Source organism: Vigna umbellata, chromosome 1 (assembly GCF_029865625.1).
Source record: "Vigna umbellata cultivar VRB3 chromosome 1, Vumbellata_1.0, whole genome shotgun sequence".
Lineage (NCBI taxonomy): Eukaryota > Viridiplantae > Streptophyta > Magnoliopsida > Fabales > Fabaceae > Vigna > Vigna umbellata.
The window spans coordinates 96,300,983-96,313,273 of NC_142165.1; the positions used below are offsets into that span (position 1 = coordinate 96,300,983).

Below are 12,291 nucleotides of genomic sequence, written 5' to 3' on the forward strand. Positions count from 1 at the left end.
AATAAAACAAATGGTGAATTCACATTTCTAAAATCACATCTACCTATTGTTAATTAAATAAAAACTGCAATATTCTATTTTAATTGAATTAACCATTTGCTTACCGTTTGGTTGAGGAATAAAAAATTTCAAAAAACATCGATTTCTTTCAGTTATCAAGTGTTTTTTGTTTTTTTTGTAATTAATTTTCACTTATTTGAAAACACTAATAACAAATTTAGTCAGGACCTCAGGTATATAGCTTAGATGCACATCAAAACAGAATATAGAATTGTTTCAACTGTTGAAAAAAATTAAGAAGTAATAAATAAAGTTTCAGAAACAAGGAATGTAGACCTAATAAAATAAAACTGTCCAAGAAATTAAGGTCAAAAGGAAAAAAAATTAGAATAGGTTCTTGTGTGCGAAAAAGATCAAGAGTAGAATTTGTAATCCTTAGCTTCTAGTATGATCTGTCTCAATGCGCCGATTGGGGCTAACACCATCAAGAACACTCCAAATATGATGCAGAACTGAGATAAGAAGAAAAATCCAACTCATCAGTTGTATAAGGACATAACAAGAAACAAAACAACTACAAGACATGTGGATAATATTTTTTGCCTACATACCCAATTTGCCCACCACGACAAGCTATATCTGTTGGGTTTGTAGATGACAAGCCACATTACGCAGGGGAGCTGCAAACGATTGAGACATAGGTTAATTAACATCAGCTTTTGATTATTTTAAGAAAAAGTTATCTAAGACATTATTTTTGCTTACAAAGTATGTGGTTGGAGCAAACACAAAACCCCCAAAGAATCCTAGAAGCCCGCCAAAGAAAGGGAATGTAGCTCCAAGGAAAAGTGTAAGCACTGCATACATATACAAAGAATAATGTTGTACTGGTTAGATAAATAAATTATATCTATTGGTGGGATTATTAAGTGTGAGAGATGAAAGCACACTCACAAACGTAGCAATTGCGAGTTATGAATCGAAGGAACCAAGTTGGCTGGAACTTCATCTGTTTCACCAGGAATGATTCCAATGTATCAAACACCGGAACGCCGAAAACCTAACACGAAAACGAATTAGATTTACATGATTAAGAGCGTTTTAAATTTTGTTAATCCAATGAGGAAGAGAAGTGATGCAGTGCGTGTACCTGATAGCTGCCAGTTACATGCACAAAAACAAAGAGATTAGCAGCTACGATGAGCCAACGAGGTTTCTCGAGGGAGAGAAGAATGTTGTCATCAACACCGTTTCCAAAAGCCCAGTAACCAACAAGAGCAACAGGAAAATAACAAAGAGCGACCACGACATAAGCAACAAGCATGCCCTTCCACATGGCTTTTTTTGAGGGCTTTTCTGGCGTGGAAGGGATTGTTGCTTGGATCTCCAAAACTACGTTGTGCCCGGCATACCCAAAAGCTATAGTCCCCAAAGCACCAAAAACCCCAAATACACTCCCTGCATCGGTTGAAAACCTGCTACCATATTGCACTCCCGGTTGAACGCCCCTGTGAAGTGACGCTGCCCACGCGATAGTGGAGTAGCTGAGCGACATGACAGCGGCAGCAAAAGAAATAACACTGATGGAGTTGAAACTGGGGAGATGGGAGAGAAAGAACTGAACAGCTGCAAAGATCATGATGAAGTAGGTTCTTCTAATGGGAGTGCATCCATCACAAAGAGTATCGTGTATCTTCATCAGAGAATTCCCACCCGTTATCATGTATACTACATTAACACCAATCTGAACCATCAGTTGCTGGGGCACAACAATCCACAGTCCTAGCTTCTCTCCAAACGCATACTGCCCCAACTCGTGATACCTGTCAAGCCTCTTTCCTGGTTCGGGCTCATGCATTTGAATCATTTGCCATGCCGTGTAGAGCGTGCAGATCCATGAAAGAATCAGTATTGTAACACCTGGACCCCTGCCACACACCACAAACAACGTGATCGTTTAACATGCAAAAGGAAAATCACACAAGGTTAGAAATTTAAAGGGAAAAATAATTGGTGAACGAACCATCCTAGCTCTGACATAGCGTAGGGAAAACCCAGCACTCCTGCTCCAACTACAGCAGTGACATTGTGAAAAGCAGAATACCACCACTTTGCGTTTCTGGATTTTGTGATGGGAAGCCAGTCATTGATGTTTTTTCTCTCAACTTCTGCTCTTCCACTTTCGTTACCTTCTACTTCCATCTCTTCTTCTTGTTCCTTGCTATTTCGTTACAGAGAATTGTAGCTTTCAACCTATTTTATAAGCAACGGATATGCATAAGAAAAAGATTTTCTCGGTTAATCTTATCTAAATTAAATATCTATTTAACAAACTATAAGTTAGTTACCAGTTTAGATATAGTTTTAAAATATATATATATATATATATATATATATATATATATATATATGTATATATATATATATATATATATATATATAAACTATAATAGGATAACATTATATATTAACACAGTAAAAAAACTATGCAGTTAAAATCTATAATAATCCATAAACATTTAGTAAATTTAAAATATTAATTAAAGCTAAAAATAAGCAGTTAAAGTTAAACATTAAAAGGATACACATCAACATCATAAAAAAAATGTCCATGGTATTTTTTAAAAAATAACTATTGAAATATATTTGTGGATAATGATAACAAATTAGTATTTATCTTATTAAATTTTTGTTAATGTATTAAAAACATATTGTTCATGAAAGATAACATTACAAGAATAATTATAAAACACGCTTAAGATTCTTATTCTTATTTTTTATCACAATTTTATAATGTTATATATAATTTTTATAGTTAAAATGAACGTGATAATTTAAAATATTATCATGTTTAAATAAAATATACTTGTTGTTTAAATTACTATTATAGCATAAACACAATAAAATAGAGTGTATTTCAACATTATACAATAATATTAGTATATACAAAGTATGCTTTAGTTTTAAATTTAATTTATTTATTTAAATAAGTTTTCTAAACATTAAAAGTTTAATAATAATAATATTAATAAATATCGCTGCATTTTTAGAGAATATTTTATTTAAATATATCTCTATTGAGTACGAAAAATTTTATTTTGCTCTTCCAAAATCTAAATTTGTAGTTTAATCTCTAGATTTTAAAATTTTTAATTTTTAAGTTGATAGCTGATGTGAACTAAACAAAAACGAAATGCAACTTTGACTATCGTAAAAACGGTTATAAGCATAATCTGTATTTTAATTTAGTTCATAAAATATATTCTATGAGGAACGGTAATCGCAAAGTAAATATTATTATAATAATAATAGTCTCATTATTCTGGTACTAGCAGAAAATGTGAATTTAGGTTGTAACGAGGCTAACCATTCAACTTTTTTAGCATCACGTAGCTAAATTTAGTATCTTTAAAATGTTTGAAAATATGTTCTAATCCAGAATTTTATTTTTTTACAATAATTTTAAAAAATATTTAATGTAAACAAATAAAGTTCAACTACATTAAACATAGTTTTCAAAATAACAATAATACTTAAGTTTAAATAATAATATAATTATATTTATAATATTATTTTTTTAATTTATATATTTTGTATATGTGTGACTATTCTTCCTTGTAAAAAGTAAATCACAATAATTTGAGTACCTTCAGCATTTATGAATGCAACACTTGTTACACTAAAACTACAAATAATCATCTTCAATCATAAAATAATTATATTTTAAATAAATATTAAATATAAATATAATATATGGTGAAGCGTGCATGGCACTTGTTATAGCAGTGATGGATGTCCCACAGATTTTTATTTCGATATCTCCCAAGCTTGTTAAACTTGAAAACTAAGGGTAAATTCTTTGCAAAATTCACTTACAAACTTGTTGAAGCTTTTTAATCTAGAATTATTGTTCCAGAAACATATCAAAGTTAAATAACATTAACAAGTAACACGTTTCAACCTTATTAAATAAGTTAAATCTGTTGGATAAATAAGATAATATCATATAAATGTGATAGTATTTATTAGATAAATTTAATATACTTTATTTATCAATTTACGTAATGCATATACACATATAGATGTAAATGATTTAAATTAGACTTTTAAATTGCTAATATTATCATATACATACATCAATAGAAAATTCTTAAGAAAAAAACTGAGTATTTTCTTTCAACAAATATTATGTTAATTAAGAATTTTTTTGTAAAATATTTTAATTCCTGACACTTAATGTTTTAGAGCCACTCGTTAAATGAATATAAGATATAATTAAATCTTTATGAGATTAATGATATTCAAAAAAGACATCTATTCTAACCAATCGGTTTGAGCTTTACAAAAAAATTTGGTCAATGCAAATTAGATGAAAAAAAAAAGTTTTTCTTAAATCAATCAATATAAGTTAATATGAATAATAGTTTTTTTAATAAAATGATGAGTAATATTACTTATACGCACCTTGATTAATATATTACCTACTTAATTTAAACCTACTATTACATATTTTACACATAATTACGAGCCTCTCCTCTCCCTTATTTTTAAGATATTGTTATTCTACATATCAAAGTAATTGATTAAAAGCATTTATACACAGAATCTTCTTATTATTGAAGAATTTTAATGTTTATAGAGATGAACTTTGTCAAATTATCACAATTTAATCTTGTTATTATAGTATATTTTAGACTTTTGCACATAGGTCAAAATTCAACTCAAGTATTTAACAAAACCAATTCATGTGCAGTAGAGTGTGCACATGAATGACAACATTGAGAACAGTAAACATTCCCAGAAAACTAATATACAACGTTAATGTTGTAAAATTCACATATATTAAAATGTTTAAACTAAACGAGATCTTTTAGGTTAAAAACAAAAGACTAACCGTGGTTACACATGATAATTAGAAACGGGGTCATCGTTAGCTAGTGAATAGCAGCGGTGGTGCCGATGGGCCAAGAACCAAATGGGGAGGAAAAGAAAAGGGATGGCTCTGTTTATTCGAAGGAGTGTTATGAATGTTCCCGTACTACTATCACCTGCCAGGGCAGCACGTAAACACCAAAACTCATGCTCCAGCAGTCAAGAATTTCCTATTATCTAGTGAGATACAACTCAACTGTTCCAACTGTAAAGAGTCGCAATATAGTAAATGTAAAAATGGGAAGAATTTCTGGAGTTGCAGCTAGCAACCATCTGAATCTTCCTCAATTGAAATGTCAGGGCCTGGCCCGCTAAAACAGTAATTCCTTCGCGTGAATAATAATAGTACCACCATCTCGTTCTGTCCGTAATCTTAGACCAGGAATCCCAAATTTCTTATTATGGAAGTCTAAGACTCGGGTTCTACTTGCAGCAGGAACTACTCTGTTTTTGCATCTTTGACTCATCAGTTTTCTTGAAGTCACCAATCAGCTTGTCCTTGTCAGGTAAGACTTGATCAACAACGAAAGAATAGTTCTTGTGAGACCTTTGCTTATCTCTGTAATTTGATGTTTTGGAAGGGGAACCAATGGTTGGGTCAGGGGATGAATTTAAAATATGAGCCACAGAAACACTCAAGCTGTCAACATTATCTGACTTCTTGACACCATTCTCTCCTTCCTTGCAGCTGTGCCACAAATCCATAGTTTGCCAAAACGAACTGTCCCGTTCATTACAAATTGATTTCCTCTGCTCTTCAGATTGAGTTAAATAAGAGTGGTCTCCTTCAGATGCACAAGTATCGTCATCTGATACAACAAGTTCATAACCCAAACCACTCTTGTCAAAATTTTTGATAGAAACAGGACCCAACTCCTCCCATTCAGATTCCATGTCATCATCTTTCAGGGTTGACTCAGATAATTCGCTATCTGAGTTGGAGACTGCATGACTATCAGCGGTTGCTTTAGTTTTGAGGATAGAAGTATCCAAATCAGAATCACATACAACAGGAACAGAAGGATAAATGTAAGTAGACTCAAATTTAACCCCAGGCATTATCTGTAGCAAGGCTACCAATTTTTGATAACCAAGCTTCTGTAAATCAAGATGATAGCCATACTTATCAACAAATAGTCTTCGGAAAGCACCAATATTATATCCCTCTGGGTGTTCCCTTAATATCTCATTAACAAGTTTCTGGCAGTCATCCAATATATCATTTCTAGATCTCTCAAAATGTTTTGTTTCAACAGCCGCTGCAGAAATTGGTGTACGAGGAACACTCTGATTGTGTTTCCCCACATCATGTTCTAGAGATTGTGATGATCTGCGTAGAAAGATAGATCTCAAACCATTGCCACCACGGGATTGGTCCACCGATAAATTCTTATGAACTGGCTGAGTTAGCTTAAAAGGAAATGCTTGGGACGGCCTTTCCTCCAACCATTTTTTGTCTGCTATTAACATATCAACCAATTGAAGGATATCTTTTTTGGGGAGTGATCCGAGAAGCAGGGGTCCTACATTTTGTAACCTTTGCGCCACATCCTCCCTGGCAGAAATCATACGTAGCAGAAAGTGATTAAATTACGCTTTCACAGAGTAGCTACACAATGATTACATATATATCAAAGGTACACTTTCAACGGACTTTGCGATATAATTAGTTTGCTATAATGTTTTCTTCTCTTTGGTAGTTGAGATTTAGACTAGAACAAGGAACGAATGAATACGTGGTGGCCTAAAGTTTTTTACTATCCAAAACACGGGAAAATTTACAAGATCTGTACAAAACTAATTTGCACACTAACCTGCTTCTTGACTGGGAGAAAAGAAGTGATCCTTTGGGTCCAAACATAAAAGATTCCATATCATTCCAAAAGGAAGCACTGGAAAATAACTCAGGCTTTCCGGAATGACCAACATTCTGATTCAGTTCTGGTAGCTTGGGCTCTTCAGATTGATTTACAGTGCGATCCAGTTCAGATAACTTGGAATCCTCAACATGACTAACTCCCTCCCTTTGATGAGCCGTCAAATCATCATATTTTAACTCAGGCTTTCCGGAATGACCAGCATTCTGATTCGGTTCTGGTAGCTTGGGCTCTTCAGATTGAGTTACAGTGTGATCCAGTTCAGATGATTTGACCTCTTCAGATTGACTAACAGTCTGCTCCAGTTCAGATAACTTGGAATCCTCAACATGACTAACTCCCTCCCTTTGATGAGCCGTCAAATCATCATATTTTTCATTGTTTTTCCCAAATGGCCACCACCGTTTAATCCAGTGAAACAGTGTTGGACTTGTTTTATTAGTTTCAGCGCTTCCGCCAGGCTTTTGGGCAGCCTCAGAGCAATCAATTGGTGTAGATAGGCTTGGAAAAACTTCGTCAACCTCCTTACTAGTTCGATTCTCACATTCATTCTTTGCTTCAAAATTTCCAGAATCATAATTAGCCATAACATTGTTTTCCACCATCGATTGATCATTTCCAGCAGAGAGATTATCTTTAGTAGTATGTTTTTCCATACCAGCAACTTTAGACCTAACAGTGTTAATATCAGTCAATTTTTTAGAACTCTTTTTTAGGGTATCCATCTTAGTTTTGGAATCTTTGCTATCCTCACGTGGCAGTTCAGTTTCTGACTGTGGAGCATTAGCCGCATCCACAAACCTGTCACAAGCCACAGCAGACTTCCGCAACTCATTTTCCTCAACAGGTTTCCCTTTTGAAGACCCCGATTGTACTGATTTTAAATAGTCCCACATACTCCTTTCAGCATTTGACAATTTCCTGTCAGCATCCCTAACCTTACTTTTAGCCTCGCCATTTACCTTTGATGCCGCTGCACATCGTTTCTCCTCATTCGTAGCATTTGCCAATTTCCTGTCAGCATCCCTAACCTTACTTTTAGCCTCGCCATTTACCTTTGATGCCGCAGCACATCGTTTCTCCTCATTCGTAGCATTTGCCAATTTCCTGTCAGCATCCCTAACCTTACTTTTAGCCTCGCCATTTACCTTTGATGCCGCTGCACATCGTTTATCCTCATTCGTAGCATTTGACAATTTCTTGTCAGCATCCCTAACCTTACTTTTACCCTCGCCATTTACTTTTGGTGCCGCTGCACATCGTTTCTCCTCATTCGTAGCATCAGAAACTGTTGATTCCAAAGAGCTGATCTTACATGGTTCCATGGATTGCACAGGAACCAAATGTACACGAAGAGAACCATCACCAATAGACCGAAGATCTACCTGTGGCAACGACAACAGAAAGCGGGAAAACTTTTTATGTCCATACCAATTCTTATCCAAACACGCATCAATTTTCATCAACTCAGCGCAAAGATGAGCAACCTCCATTCCTTCGGGATGCAAACTCAAAATATTGCAAATCTTAGTCAAAACCGACTTAGGAACCGTGCTCCTAGAAGGGCAGACCTCCACATTGGGCAACGAGGTAGCCTGCAGAGCTGCAACTGTGATCGGTTCCTCCGTCGCCAGATCCGCCACCGTCACCGGTTCCTTGTAGTTTCCATACCAAGAGCCAAGAGGCCCATCAGGAGGGTGGTTGAGGACCTTTCCAGTAATATTTTCTCCGTTGAGCAACGAATCCCACATCCAGGCTATCGTGGCAGCACTGTGGAGAACACTAGGAGTTTTCTCCGGCGTAGCGAGCAATATATTGTAATTACTCATTCTCAAGCGGTGTAACGTGCCAGCGAAGTTTCTATCGCCGGATATCAGAAATATGTGCGCCGGCGGAGGGTTCTGAGAAACCCAATACATTAGATCAACGAGAATGTCGGCACTGTTTCTTCCCTCTGCAACCGGACATAGTAAATAAAAGATGGGAAAATAGAGAGAAACAGAATAATAGTGAGGGACGAGGAGGAACAAAAACCGTCAGAGACGTGGATGAAGCGAACGCCGGTGTAGGCGAGTGCTTCCTGATGAGCCCTGCGGAGTTGTTGAACGTCGCCGAAAGCGGTGATGTTGAGAGGTCCTTTGATTCCGTTTGCTCTCACTGCCTCCATTATTGCCGGTGCGACTTTGGAAGCGTCGAAATCCGGGGGCACGTGGCAGTTCTTGAAGTCCCACCATGCCCAAACCCTCACGTTTCGCGATTCTTCCTCGGAGCGCGCAGGGGAAGGTGACGGTTCGCACGGTTCGAGCGTGCGAGCTGAGAAAGAGGACATGAAGAATATGGTTTTGGCGAGAACGGGCCTCGCCGCTGGGATCACGAACAAGCGCGAAACGGTTGCCATGGCTGTGTCTCCGAACCAGGAGAAGATCGCTGCTTCTCACGCTAAAACCCTTGCTCTACCCTGGCCTAGGTTTTAAGAAAAATAAAATAAAAAATAGAAGCTTTAATTTTACAAAAAAAAAATAACGAAATCTGGCATGAAATAAAATGTATAGAATTACAAAATTATATGGACTGAAAGTCGAAAACATTTTTGTATTCTTTTATTAATTCAATTACGTTTTTCAATTCTATCAGGATATACTTAATTTACCATAAAATATCATCATAAACACATGGATATAGATAACTAAAATAGATTATTAAACTATTAGAAGATTATTCCACATCCACTGAACTTATTCAAAATTTTAATTTTTCAATCTTAACAACCATTAGTAAAAAAATTGACTTCTAGTGAACTTATAAGTTTAGAGACTGAATTATAAAACTGTAATTTTTTAAGAATTCATGAAAAATATAATTTTCTTTGACCAGAAGAGGAAGACTTAGTGGGCTTCTATTAAAACCAGTAATTCAATTGATGATCTTCTGGGCTTAGGCCTATATCCAATTCAAGTGGGCCCTGCTATTTGCACCCTTTCCAATTTTAAAAAATCTAAACAATTTAACTCAACGAAAACTAAATTTTGTTGTGTTGATTCTTTAAATAGAATAACGCAAAAGCTTGTTTGCAGTGTTAATTTATCTAAAATAATAAATTATTGTTCTGTTAATTCTTTTAAAAATAAATTATATTATAAAAATGTATTTTAAATTCACTCCAACAGAAATTTCTTTCTCTCATAAACAATTTACAATTTTTTTAATTTCCAAATTATTTTAAAATTATGTTTCGTTCTTAAATTAAATATTTGTCATCTTTTAAATATTTGTCATAAATAAATGGCCAGAGAATTGAAAAAAGGCGTGAAAAGAAAGGTTTGCCTTGTTGAGAAAAGAAAGTGACCAAGATGAATGGTAAGGGTGGAAAGAGTTGTTGGAAGAGTGAAGAAGGGATGAAAGAGAAGCAGTGCTGTAAAAGAAAAAAGGATGATGAAGTTAAGGTTGAAGGAAGAGAGAAAGTGGTAAACGAGTCTTGTTCTGTGTGGAAAAAATGTGGTGAGAATGGTTCAAATAAGAAAAGAAAAGCAGCATGGGAAGATGCAGAGATGGACCCAGAAATTCAACATTTGATAGAAACAATATGGGAGGTTGATAACTGTCCCCCAATGCCAACAGGAGAAATAACTCTTCAGCTAAAACCAAAGCCACCATTGCCTCCAAGACCAAAGTTACAGAGAGTTTACAAAATTCAAGATCTTATGTCACGCACCCCTCGTCTTCTCTATAGTTCTCATCAAACTACAACCATCTTATTCTCCGACTTCAGTTTTTCATTTTTGAGTTTGTTTGGTATGTTTTTTGTGAGAATTTTATGTTCTTATGAATAGTCTTAGTTTAAGTTTCGAGAGAGTAAAAGTTCAAGTTATCCTTTAATATTGGTTTAACATTCGTGTACAATCATCTCTTCATTCTTGAAAATATTTCTGATGTATAGACAAAAAAAAAAAAAGCTAAAGATAAGACCAATTTATAATATATAAGTGAGGTGCAGACCTCACCTTACAAGTCAGTTTTGTGGAGTTGGGTTAGGCTTAAAGTCCACTTCTAACATGGTATCAGAGCATGGTTAGAGTATATCCTAGTGAGTTCTAAGTGGGCATTCTATTATTCTATTCCACCCGCTATCCGGCCGCTATTGGACCACCTAATTTTTAGTATCACGCACGAGATGTCTATACCTCGGTATGAAGGGGGTGTGTTGGAAGTCCCACATCGACTAAAGATAAGGCCAATTTATAATATATAAGTGAGGTCCAAACCAAGCCGGTTTTGTGGGGTTGAGTTAGGCTTAAAGTCCACTTCTAACAAAGACATATAATCATATTTTAATCTATTGTAAAGTTTCATTTGTAACATCAAAAATACTTTATTTCAGTGGAAAAAAATGAATATACGACTTTATAAAATAATATATATATATATATATATATATATATATATATATATATATATATATATATATATATATATATATATATATATATATATATATATATATATATATATATATATAAAACAACCATTTTCTTTTGTAGTCTCTTAATTTTTTCTTGCATATAAGATGTATTATTCCATTTTATTTTTTTAAAAAAATATTAAAAATTCTAAATTTCTTTCCTCTTCTTCTTGAGAGGCACTAAGCTCTTCTTGACCTTCACGCTTTTGTCATCATCTTTAGTCATCATCAATTTCATCTTCATCGTCTTCACACAACCATAAACACAATGAATCAACCATTATCTTCATCTCGTCCTCTATTCCAAGTACACAATCTCATCCCAAATGATTTTCGGTGACGGTGCATAAGTGAACATAGAAGATTTTGAATCTCTCCAAAGCGGCATAATGACAACATTTCCAAATCGGTGTTCCTAGGCACTATGGCAGTGGTTGTGGTGTTGAGAGTGTTAGTAGTTAAGTTATCTAAATTTCTGTTTTGCATTTACGATGCTAAAATTCAGCTCCTGATATTTATGTAACCACCTATGTATTACGCATGGAGTGAGTAGTTTATGTTTATGTAAATTTCTATAAATTGTTGTAATCCAATTTACATTTTGTGAATAAAAAATATCAGTTTCATTTTAGGAAAATCTTATTTAGCTACTTGAGTTAACAATTTAATATTAAAGCCTCATAATAGGTCTGAACAGAATCTTCTAAGTAAATTAAGTGATACATTAGGATTCTTAAATCAAACATTGGGTAGAGAGTGACTGAAGCAACAAACTTGTGTTTTCTCTTTCTGAAGCATCATTTAGAAAAATGATTGAATCAGCAAAATATGTACAACCTACAATTCCTAAATTTTATGGACACAATTATCACTAGGCAAAGCTTATGGAGTGAACGTAGTTTTAGATAAAACTACTGCAACAGAGGCAAAAATCAAATTAGTGGAGGAGCATAAACTCAGGGATTTAAAAATAAAAAACTATCTCTATCAGGCGATAGAGACATTGTAGACACCATTCTCAAT

The 12,291-nt window shown here is 34.5% G+C and overlaps 2 protein-coding genes across 2 annotated transcripts; both read right to left on the minus strand.

The window, feature by feature from the left end:
- Positions 1 to 413: 413 nt before the first annotated feature.
- On the minus strand, positions 414 to 2,207 carry LOC124846883 (lysine histidine transporter 1-like). Its single transcript, XM_047324256.2, has 6 exons — positions 2,024 to 2,207; positions 1,151 to 1,928; positions 955 to 1,060; positions 766 to 857; positions 612 to 680; positions 414 to 512 (listed from the first exon to the last, which is right to left on the minus strand). Exons 1-6 carry the CDS (start codon positions 2,200 to 2,202, stop codon positions 414 to 416), a joined length of 1,323 nt encoding a protein of 440 aa, XP_047180212.1. The 5' UTR covers positions 2,203 to 2,207.
- A 2,587-nt stretch (positions 2,208 to 4,794) lies between these two features.
- LOC124846882 (uncharacterized) lies at positions 4,795 to 9,310 on the minus strand. The gene is made up of 3 exons (XM_047324255.2): positions 8,844 to 9,310; positions 6,747 to 8,763; positions 4,795 to 6,487 (listed from the first exon to the last, which is right to left on the minus strand). The coding sequence occupies exons 1-3, from the start codon at positions 9,205 to 9,207 to the stop codon at positions 5,356 to 5,358; spliced, it is 3,513 nt and encodes a 1,170-aa protein (XP_047180211.2). The 5' UTR covers positions 9,208 to 9,310; the 3' UTR covers positions 4,795 to 5,355.
- Positions 9,311 to 12,291: the final 2,981 nt, after the last annotated feature.